Source organism: Cydia fagiglandana, chromosome 4, assembly GCF_963556715.1.
Source record: "Cydia fagiglandana chromosome 4, ilCydFagi1.1, whole genome shotgun sequence".
NCBI lineage: Eukaryota > Metazoa > Arthropoda > Insecta > Lepidoptera > Tortricidae > Cydia > Cydia fagiglandana.
Genome location: NC_085935.1, coordinates 15,664,412 through 15,676,249, shown reverse-complemented (window position 1 = coordinate 15,676,249; position 11,838 = coordinate 15,664,412). Strand labels below are relative to the sequence as shown.

Genomic DNA, 11,838 nt, shown 5'->3' with positions numbered 1-11,838 from the left:
CGTGATCGCTATAATGAATACTATCGGGAAAAAATATAATTTGCCTATCTTCAAAAAACTTTACCTACCCAATTATATGTTTATTACAGATAAATTGATATTAAGATATTCAGAAATTATATTTGAACGTGAATAAGTATAAGTTAATGACAATAGCCACACGCGGGATGGCACCGCTTCCCGTCGACGCCGCAGCGGCAGCCGGCGCTGGTGTCGCCGCGGCCGGCCGGGCCCCAGCGCCGGCCGCGCGTCACCCAGCAGATCTCCGTCTTGCAGGCGGAACATTTGATCCAATCGCAACCCCATTTCTTCATTATTATTGCACTGCACTCCGGACACTCGAGAGCTTCCCCGCGCGATATCAGCGTGTCGAGGAATGCCTTGGTTCCTTCGTCAGTTTCTGTAGGGGCTCGGTTGGCGGCTTCGGCGGCTCGCTGCTTCGCGCGATACTGTTCACAAGTGTCGCTCTCGTGAATGGCCTAGAAATAAGGGAAAAATAATGTGAGCATAGTTTTCAGTTTGTCAAAATTCTCGAGTGAAATAATGATTGTAACAAACTGAAACTACCAACATGTTTTCATTACAATACGAAATTCTGTGTCTTACTAAGCACCTACGTTAATGATGGTCGATCTCGTTCGATATTGAATTTTAATATTTTCTGTCAAAATTTAATAAGTATACCTAAAGGTACTTTATAATTATAATACTTTGTTAAAACAGTTACCTGACATGAAACGCAGTTTGTCCGCTTGCAAACAGGGCATGGGAACCTCGTAACGCCCGGTTCACACAGCGCCCACCCCTGGCAGTCGGCGGTTCGACAGTGGAATGCGTTTCGAGTGCCGCTCTCGGCGGCAGCCAGTCCTCTCGCCAACCACCGTTCATATTCCTCCGGAGATACGAGTGCGCGAATTTCCCGTTCCTGCAGAAACCCAGGGCAGCCCATGGCGGGGCATGAAACTGCTGGTTCCTCGGAGTGCTTCACGACGTCTGAGAGACACTCCATGCAGAACGTGTGAACGCATTCTCTTAGAACCGCCCCTTCGCCAGGTTGGTAATTCTCCATACAAACTCCACACTCGAATACTTCAGCATTGGGAACAAGAGCGCGTCGCTCCAGAAGGACTAATTCGGCGTATACATCAGTTGCCTTGTTTTCTCCATTTGGTGGGTCTACGTTCTGATTTTTATCCTCTGTTTTATTATTTGAAGAAGATCCCGGGCGCAAAGCAGTTTGTTTATTTGTATCTGCAAGGGAAAAGTAAAATCCTTGAAAATCAACCGAGGAAGTTATGAAAACGTGTCAAAGTAGTCTAATTGTATTTGCTAACCTGGCTCCACCAAGCAGAGATAAAACGGCGCATCAAACTTCGGGCCGGCCAGTATGTTGAGAGGCGTGTTGTCGTCCGTGCATAGAGTCCTTCCCACGATCCACCGTTGTAAGTGGGCCGCCAGACCAAATGACGCGTTCGCTTGACGCCGCAAATCGCCAATTACGGATACCCGGGGCATATTCATCCTTATAGGCCCCCTAGCCGCTTCTCTATCTTCAATCCATACTTCTATCCTGATTAATGAAATAAGAGTATCTACTTATATTTAATTATCTAGGTACCTTATCATTACAGGATTGCAAAAGCAGGTATAAAATAACTTACGAAACGTTATCATTCCCGGCTGCATCGTTTTTATTAGACGTTGAGGCTTCGTTTATTTTTTCGCGTTCGTACTTGACTGGTTTATTTTTCTTTTCCAATTCTCCAGATTTGGGCTGCATAGGGGCCGGTTCCTTTTCAATCGGAGTTTTACTTGGTGACGCTGCAACATTATCAGGCGACGTGGTGTTTGATATCTTAGGACCATTTGTTTGTGTCGTGTCTTCCATCTGCGCTTTGTTAGAAACTGTGTTATTGTTTTTTTTTACTGCGTCACTTTGTGATGTTGATGGTGCACCAACAATTTGTGATGAGAATGACAATACAGAACAGGATAGTCTTAATTGCGCTAGCTTTGCAGCGGCATCCGCTGCTGCTCTTTCGTCTCCTTTAGCGATGGATTGTTCAAGCTGGTTGATCAAATCTCTTCTTCTTAAATGTAGATCAAAAGGAACGACCTTCAAAGCCGGATTATGTTGACGACTATCTGATATTCGTGGAGTATCTAATTTCCTTATTTCACCGGTTACTTTGCATGGCGCATTTTGAAAGAGTGATTTCTGTTGCTGGTTTCCGAAATTGTCTATGTTCATTTGTTTATCATCTAGAGATGGGCCAGGAGCTGAAGAAAGTATACTTGTCTGGGGTCCAGATGAAGAGGTTCCAAACGAAGCTGAACTTGTGGGAAGTTTGGGTGACTCATTATTTCTTTCTGCATCAGCTTTTAAATTGCTTAGCTTATTGTTAACCTCTTGGTCTTTTATGATTGTTGTGTTTCGTTTAGATCTCGCATCAATGTCAAAAACTACACTTGAACAAGTTTGCGTTGTACTAGTTGCTTTTAGTGGTTTTTGTGTTGTTTGCTCTTGAGATGTTAAGTTATTCTTATGCACAGCTTTTGGTGCTGAAGTTGACGTTGTCGCACTGTTTATATCCCTTAGACCAGCATTTAAGATTGTATCTGCTAGTAACTTAGGAGCAACTAAGGGCTTTGCTTCGTGTGCTGTTGTTTTTGTTTGGTTACTAGATCTTTGAACCTGGGTTCCAAGTTGTAAGTCGTATGGTTTTGTTTGTAATTGTTTTTCAATTATTGGACTTGAATTTAGTAATGAGGATATTTTTAATGGTACGTTTGAAGGAGCACTACCAGATGTGGAAGAATCACTGTTAATCTTAAATTTAGTTTCAGGGATAATCGAGTTTTTTGCGATTGAATTTGAAGTAGTAATAATATGTTTATTGTCGAATGCAGTAGGCGCATTCATACTTAAAATGCCTTGTTTGGATTCCGCGATTTTAAAATGTTGTAATTTTACTATATCCCTGGAAGGTACATGTTGTAATACTATTGGTTGTGTCACTACAGCTGTTTCCGTGGCTGATGTCGGTGTTCTGTTGGTAACGACCTTTACATCGTTATTTTTACTTTCTGCTTCGATATTTACTGATTTAGTGTCGGCATTCTGTGTTACTTTTTCTTCTTCGGATATTTTGGTCCCTATTCTAAGAGTGGCAGCCTCTACAACAGGGGACTTGCGAATTTCTTTTTCTTGGGTATCATGATTATTGTTATTATTATTTTTATTGTCATTTACTTCGTGCTTGGGTCTCTTAGGTAAGGAGTCCTTAATTTCTTTAAGCATTTCTTTTAACTTTTGTTTTTCTTCAACTACGTTTACGCCACTCGTCGAGGCAACATTCGTCAATTCTGTTTGTGTATAGTGATTAGAAGCTCTATTCGCCAAACGACGATCACTGTCATTTTTGTTTAATTGCATTTTCTGTTCGGTTATGCAATAACCACAAGTTACGACCGAATCATTATATTTTCGAAGACACCTCGTGCAGAACCACATATCCCCTCTGGAAGGTGTCAGCAGTTCTCTGGAGGTCCCCGCGGCCTTTTCATTACTTCTATCTATAGCTTTTAATTTGCACGACTCTATTATTTCAGCGGCCTGCTTGTCCAGCTCACTTATGCTGGGCAGGATCCTTTCGGGAGCGGTGTCGACGGCCGAATTCCTCTTTCTGCCCTCAAACATCTGTTTCAAGAAGCTCTTTTCCCTTCGCGGTTTAGGATCTTTAATATCTTTCTTAATATATTTTTCCGGTTTGCAATCCATGCTCTCGGTTCTCCGCAAAGCGGGATCGACTAGATCCGTCTGGAGTAGAAGCGGTTCCTCGGGTATCGGAGCGTTCCTGCCGAGCTCGCTGAGAGGACGCCTCGGAGGCTGCGGCGCGGGGCGCTTGCGCGCGCGGGCGCCGAGGGTGGCGGCGCGCGCGGGCGGCGCCGGCGCGCGCCGCTTGCCGGGCACGTGCGCCGCGCGCCGCTGCAGGCACTCGCTGGCGGCTCGGCGCTCCCTCTCCTCCCAATTGTTCTCCGTAGTTTTACGCGCCGGAGGTAGGCTGAAACCGTCGTAGCCGTTCTCTCCCCTAAAGAGTCCGTACTTGCGATGGAGAGTGAGATCGCGGTCGTGCTGCAGTCTGGAGTTCCTGTCGCGGAGGCGCTTCTTGTAGGAATCGGTCGGGGGGCCGGGCGGGGGCAGGAACGCGGGGGCGGCGGGGCGGCGGTAGGCGTCGGGCGCGAGGAAGGCGAAGCTGGCGACGGTGCGGTCGGAGCCGACGCTGGACAGGCTGTCGCTGGAGGCGGCCGAGTCGTCGCGCCGCAGCCACGAGATGAGCGACCACAGCCCGCCCGACAGCGGCCGCGCGCGCCCAGCCTCCGCCTCCGGTGCTGCGCCGCTCATCACACCGCTGACAAAACAATACACATCTTTTCAAATGGTGCTCGGCAATAATTAAACGAGTAAAATAAATCGATCAATTATAATATTCCTGTCACTTCAAGGGCTAAGTAAATAAAAATAAAATAAAATAAATATTGGGGACATCTTTACACAGATCAACCTAGCCCCAAACTAAGCAAAGCTTGTACTATGGGTACTAGGCGACGATATACATACTTATATAGATAAATACATACTTATATATATAGAGAACACCCATGACTCAGGAACAAATATTAGTGCTCATCACACAAATAAATGCCCTTACTGGGATTCGAACCCAGGACCATCGGCTTCGCAGGTAGGGTCACTATCCACTAGGCCAGACCGGTCGTCAAAAAGTAAATAAAACAATTTAAACCGATTATTTGTATAGGTATTTATCGTTATAATACCTAATGAAATAAAAAATAGGTAATTAATAGATATTCCCAGTAATTTTCCGAATTCTTGGTCACGGGATAAATTCCAGGGCAATGCGTTTAAATTATTGAATTAGGTAGGTAATCTACACTACCTACGTAACTAATATTAAATAAAACAAAAGAAATGCTATCGTCATAAATGACGTCAGTTATTAACATGTTGAAATAACAACAATGAGCGTGTTATTTTAGTAGCAGGAAGATATAACTAACACTTACCGACGAGCCGAAGAATGATGCACGGATGTAAATAGGAAAATTCGAAACTAGAACATATTAGCCCCGTTTTCACACATCACGACTATAACCTTAAAGGAAACGCTTGACTTCACTTTATCACTCCCATCACTTTAGCAATTCCTTTGATTTTTTAATGCAATGTACCTAAGTTTTAAAGAGTAAAGTTGGTCACAATGCGGTTTGAAAGCTCGTAGCTTTGAACAAAGCGTGGCGCGCGCGCTCGCGCTGCACTGGCTCGCGCCGCCGCCCGCCCAGGGACGGTATTCTACACGCTTACATAACGTAGCCAGTTAGGCGGCTTACTTTAACCAGTATAAGCGCGCTCTTCGACTACGCATAACGATTACGGATGTCCTGATCGCAGTTAAACTGGTCCGCTGAGCCTGCGTTTCGGTAAGCGTCGATATCACTCGGTCAGCTATTTTTAGCGGAACTTCGCGAGTGTTTTTGCTATTTTCATTTCATTCTTCTGCGCCCCGACCTCACTTAAATTTGGCTTCCTGCCGATTTTTATTCGACGTAGGGGATTGTTTAAAGCGGTCAAGCTACTGCTGAATACATGATTACGAGTTAAATTGCAACGCACTTTATAGACATAATTCAATTAATGTATTGTACAAAGTAACATCATTTGGTTTCTAATATTTACTAGGACCATTTAGTAGGTACAGAAAGACCACATTTTTTATAAAATTTACTTTTTTACAAGTCATACTTCGTGTACTCGAGTGTAAAGAGAATAAAAAGTGATCGAAGAAATATAAATTATTCTAGGAAAAATGTTATTGTCAGAACCAAATCACGTAAAAGAAATAAGTATCTCGTAAAAAGATCTATTCTCGGCTCATAAGTAGATTCACCGATTAACCCAATTTAAATACCTACCTACTGGTAGGTAGGTACCTACGTATTAGGTAAAACTATTATAATTATGTAATATTGATTTTGTCATCTGCTAACGAAATCATTTTTTTTACATGAATCGGTCTCACGTGCGTAAATAACTCTAATTTCCTTCATTGTATAGTTTATACCTATACACGCATTATGGAGTCGATTATCGACGTACATCGTAAAAATATAAAACGAATCTCAACGGTATCAATAATGTCACAGACGTATTATGATTATAAAATCATAAGAAACATTTATCTAGGACCAGGACACCACACCTCTCTCATATTTACAGTACCATCGCCCACCCTGTTAACTGACAGTACGTAAACCTTATTACAAAAGGCATAAGGTCCGCCGATGGACAGTGTTTGTATACTACAATAGGTATTTACAGAAAATAAAAATATACAAGTTATACTTACATATATATTGTTTTTCCACTAGAGATGTGCAAGAAACGAAACCTCTTACGAAACTGCAGCTAAGCAAACCTCTTTTGGAGAAGCCACTATTAGAAGACAGTGCTTGACTGATTGGAAACGAATTGTGATCATTACAAAGTTAATACTCGTATTTCACTTGATAAGTCCATGTTGGTCGTGAGCGGCTGGGCTAGGCGGTCTCCGGCGGCGTCGACTTGGCGCGTGCGGAGTGCGACTCGCCGGCGCCCGCGACGACCAGCAGCGCGGCCGCCACGCGCGCCGTCAGCTCCGCCTGGTTCAGCTCGTGCGCCCAGGGCACTCGACCCCACCGAGACAGCTGCAAACAAAACGGTTTGTTAGCTGCAAACAAAACGGTTTGTTAGCTGCCAACAACCAACAACATGCTACGTGTATTCTTTTTATACAGGAAATGAGCAATTGTTACAAATATAAATAACCTCTTGCCGCCCAGACGCCAAAACTTGCCGAGACAATTGCAATTTAGTTTGTGAAGTTAAAGATTCAAATTAGAATGGAATCCCTTTTTATAGGTCTCTGGGCAGCTAGATGATAAATTTTTAAATCGTTTTGGCTACTAGAATCTGTCGCAATAAAACACTAACCTGGTACTCTTCCTCGAGGCGGCACAGTAACACTGCTTCTTTCGGCTCCAGGTGACGCTCCACGCACGCAATCATCAGTATGGGGGACTTGAGGGCTTCTACGCCGAAATAAATTGCTGCAACAATATTTAAACAATTCAACTCAATAGTTTCCAAGACAATCTACTATCTTGGAAGTGATAAAAGTAGCAAACACAAGAAACAATTTTAATCGTTTACAGCCAATAAAATAAGGCTTTTAAAATGCAAAAGAGCCTCTGAGTTAGCAGCAAAACGATTTGCTGCTAACTGTACAGTAGTTTTAAATTCAAACACTATTTGTGCAAGTAACTCTCAGAGGCTCTTTTACACAAAAACAATAGTAGTTACCAATGTTTCTTCTTTAGTTACATAGTTCTGTGTTATGTTTCACAAGCTTAGTCCTCATCATCATAAGCACAAGTAAACAAAGATATATATACCATTAAGTGCAGTGAAGTCAAATGACAGCAAGTATCGTGCCAGGACTGCCCGAGTCTCTGTAGCAACAGGAGGGAGTGCCAAGTCCTTGGATGTCTCTTGCGTAACATTGAATCTCATTTGGAACCATTCTAGTACTGGTGTCCATTTTTCTGCTTGCAGCGCTCTTAATTCCTCTTCTTCCTATAAAATTACCAGTAAAAGTATATTGAAAATGAAAATAGGATATTTAAGTAGCAGTAATAGAGAGCACTTAGGATTATAAAATTAAGTACTGAAATATTCCCTAAGTAAGAATTTACATTTAAAAATATTTATTAATTTCTTACCCAGTTTAATGTGATATACCAGGCTGTCCCATAATGACCTGGCCTGACCCACTTCTGCGCAACATGTCATGACATGTTATGCACTATTGGATAGCACATTTAATCAGTAGTTTGTAAACGGAAAAGCAGCAACTTGGTTGCTTTATTTTCAGTTTTATAGAAAGTTAAGTCAAGGTTGTCGCAAGATTTTTAACAATGTTCAAATTTGAGTACCGAAGTGTCATAATATTCCTGGTTAAAGAAGCATTATCTCCCGCTCAAATCAAAGCTCATTTAGATGTCGTATTCGGCGAGTCTTCACCTTCTTATAGCACCGTAAAAAACTGGGTAAACGAGTTTTGATTTGGCCGGGATGCTGTCAAAGATCTGGGATATGATTAAAGACCAGTGGAGGTCCTCACTCCTGAAAATATCAACAGCGTCCAAGAGCAAGTTTCAAGTGATCGCCGCCTAAAGATCAGAGAAATAGCAGCAAGGCTAGGGCTTTCTAATAGCATAGTCCACCGCATAATTCACGATCATCTTCACAAGAGTAAGGTCAGTGAAAGGTGGATACCTAAACTTCTATCAGCTGTTCAGAAAGAAGGACGAGTGAAATGACTTCTGAAATTTTGGAGCTCTGTGGCGAAAACCCTAAAAGCATAATTGAACGGCTGGTGACTGGAGACGAAACAATGGTCCTTTATTATGATCCCGAGAGCAAACGCGAGTCGATGGATTGGCGTTTTAAAAACGAAAAGCCCCCTATTAAAGCGAAGGTGCACTAGTCCAGCAAAAAGCTGATGTGCTCAATCTTTTGGGATTGCCATGGCATCCTGTTGGTCGATTTAAAAGAACGTATTACCATTATAAATGGCGAGTATTACGCTTCTTTGATCCACAAATTGCGGGCTTCAGTAAAGGATACGAGGCGAGGAGAATTAGCCAAAGGTGTACTGCTGCTACACGACAATGCTCCCGTGCATACCGCCTTCGTGGCCAAGGCTGCAGTTCGCGAGTGCGGGTTGACTGAGGTCAACCATCCCCTGTATAGTCCGGACATGGCTCCCAGTGACTCCTTTTTATTCCCAAACCTGAAGCAAGACTTGCAAGAAAATTTTTTTTTCATTGACGAAGACCTGAAGGCAGCCATTTTAGGTCATTTTGAAGACAATTACTCAAAGTACTTTTATAAAGGAATAGAGATGCTTATTCAAAGATGTCAAAAGTGTGTTGACATTAAAAGCGACTATATTGAAAAGTAATAATAGTTTTATTTCGCTAGCATAATAATATTTGGTTCAGGCCAGGTCATTATGGGACCCACCACGTATATACAAAATATTTTAAATGTGATATAACAAATATAACTAATATACCAAATTCTCTTACTAAAATTTATATACAAAATTACTTTACCTCTGAATGAAACAGTAGCGTGTCTGTAGGTAGAAAGTCTAGTAGATAACTAGCAATGTCATGTGAAGTCAACTTCCCAGGGTTGTCTATGGCTGTGTTGCACAAAGCTGTCTGAAATAAAGTACAGAGTACAGGAGTAGTAGTATAGTTATTTATGAAGTTATTCATAAACACACTACAAGCCTCAATTACCTATTAAATGTTTGTCTACATCTATAAATTTATGTATTTGTAAGAAATGGTTAAACATACATATCAACTAATTACTTTGTACGCTTGTAAAGTTGGTGAATTAGCGTTACTTAATGTTTTCTCTCGGTCTACATTCTAAAATAATGATTCAGGTTAAGACTCAATTGAAATTTCCAATGATCATTGAGTGTCTTAAACATCCATGTCAAGCAAAGCGGTGTCATACCTTTACCAATACAATGACATCATTTTTAGATTTATAAACAACTCATTAAGATAAGTAGATTCATATATCATAATGGCCATGGGGCTTAGTCAAATTGTGTAAAAATGTCCTATAATATTTATTTACTTATTTATAATGCAAAGCACTCTTTACCAGGTGCATGGTGGGCTGAGTGATGTGTTCGACCTGCGCGTCCCATTCAGCGGCGACAGCGCGCGCGAGCGGCTCGCTGCTCACCGACAGCACACGACCGTTCGGCGTCTTCAGCCGCCGGTGGTCCAGGGTCACCTCCCACTTACTGTCGCTCTGGACGATGCCAGTGTTGCGGTAGAACCTCTTGCGGGTCACTGTAATGTCAATTCATCACATATAATTATAATTTAGTCTGCAAAGTATCATATCAAATGATCATAGATAGAAATTCATACTATTTTTGAAACTGATGCAAATATTTTGTCTATTGTCAGCCTAATTTAGGTTAGATTATTAAAGTCTTGAAATGGTAAAACTATAGAATAGAGCCCCACGAATGGAGAGGCATGGTTCTGGAGACATTCACGATTGAAGTTTTGAAATTAGGTGGTATTTCAGGTAGCACTCGTATTTCGATGCAAAAATTCCATCCCCCCTACACAAAATTATTCTATAGCTAACCCCTGGAGAAATATGAAGTGTAAAATACAAATGTTATGTTAAAAATTCTAACCATAATGTTGACGAGGGAAGAATTCTGTAAGACGTGCTCTAATTAAACTAGAGAATGACTTTGTTGTAAACGCCTGCATTTTCAAAATAACTTATTAATATTTTATGTGTAGAAATTATTTTAGTAACACGTTTAGAAGAACATTTCCCCTTTTTTTTCCTTCTTTCGCACCGTACCGTAAATACTAATCAATTACAATGCAGCATTGACGTTAGTTAGTGTGACACTTGTTTGACAGTTATGAAACGTTCCATGTTAAGGCTCCTCTTCACGTTGGGCCAACGCCAACGCCAACGAGGGACGCATTTATGCGTTAGAGGGAGCAAGTGATATTGCTATCTCATTCTACCGCATGGCTGCGTCCCTCGTTGGCGTTGGCCCAACGTGAAGAGGAGCCTTTATGTTTTATAGTTGGCCGAAAGTGCTTAATTAAAATATGGACTTGAGTATTAAAATTACTTTCTGTCTACCTCTCTACCACTCTTTCATATTCGAGAAATAGAGAGGCGTATAATGGTAGGTATACTGATTTTTTTACCTTCAAACACCACCTCGAAACACTTTTAATTTGGCTGAATAGTCGTAACTTAAGCCTATGTTCTTTGTAGAAAAAAAAGGTTGACACTGTTGACAGTTGATCACATTTTTTTGTATTGTTTTTTCCTGATGTTTTGAATTGTGTTGTGTTACTTGTGTTACGTTTTTCGTTGTTTTGTTCGGGTCGATAATATGGGCATACATTTTACTAGTCATCAAATCCAGTGACCACCAAAGTAAGTTCAGTTTAGGCAGACTTAATATTCTTGCTTTAAAAAAAATTCAGTTATCTATATTTTTTAGACTTTATCAGCATTATCTTGGATTAAATAAATGTCTCTTTTTAACACTGTAATTTTAGCCTCTATTTTAATGCCGTGAAAAATTATACATATCGACTATTACACTGTTTCGAACTTTTCCGACAACTCATTTATCGAGACGAGCTAGCAAAGCACCTTCGCTTTTACACTTTTGAATGCAAATGACATAGTTTTACATGCCGGTGGCGGCGTGCAGATTTTTTAATAATGTTTATTTACATTGTGTAGATAAGAAGAGATAAGAATCGCAGTTGCATGTTTTGTGTCTTTGTTGTCTTATTAATAGTTATTATGTGTCACGAAGAAGTAGGCCTAGGTAGGAACCCGGGACAAATGTCATGAGTACAATTGCTGTTTCATCAATTTATGTTAACGTTTATAACACACAACCAACCTATAATAAATCATCAGAATCTCAAGGTCACCCGAAACCGATACAGACAGCAACCAGCAAGCAGAAGCTACAGAGCAGAGTGTAGTGAGTGATCTTATCATAGGTGGTCATTGTCGGGTACCAGGGGTTCCTTCATTAAATTATAACATTAACTTTTTACATCGGCGTTTACATGATAACTTCATATCTAGGTATATTCTCTAAGCTACTTGGCTTCTCAGTT

At 41.2% G+C, this 11,838-nt stretch overlaps 2 protein-coding genes across 2 annotated transcripts; both read right to left on the bottom strand.

The window, feature by feature from the left end:
- Nucleotides 1-105: 105 nt before the first annotated feature.
- Nucleotides 106-5,242, bottom strand: LOC134663883 (uncharacterized). Its single transcript, XM_063520409.1, has 5 exons — nucleotides 5,089-5,242; nucleotides 1,662-4,412; nucleotides 1,335-1,570; nucleotides 728-1,251; nucleotides 106-479 (listed from the first exon to the last, which is right to left on the bottom strand). Exons 2-5 carry the CDS (start codon nucleotides 4,403-4,405, stop codon nucleotides 144-146), a joined length of 3,840 nt encoding a protein of 1,279 aa, XP_063376479.1. The 5' UTR covers nucleotides 4,406-4,412; nucleotides 5,089-5,242; the 3' UTR covers nucleotides 106-143.
- Nucleotides 5,243-6,418: 1,176 nt separating this feature from the next.
- Nucleotides 6,419-10,531, bottom strand: LOC134663901 (ATP synthase mitochondrial F1 complex assembly factor 2). The gene is made up of 6 exons (XM_063520443.1): nucleotides 10,362-10,531; nucleotides 9,809-10,002; nucleotides 9,238-9,348; nucleotides 7,513-7,693; nucleotides 7,052-7,167; nucleotides 6,419-6,765 (listed from the first exon to the last, which is right to left on the bottom strand). The coding sequence occupies exons 1-6, from the start codon at nucleotides 10,438-10,440 to the stop codon at nucleotides 6,619-6,621; spliced, it is 828 nt and encodes a 275-aa protein (XP_063376513.1). The 5' UTR covers nucleotides 10,441-10,531; the 3' UTR covers nucleotides 6,419-6,618.
- Nucleotides 10,532-11,838: the final 1,307 nt, after the last annotated feature.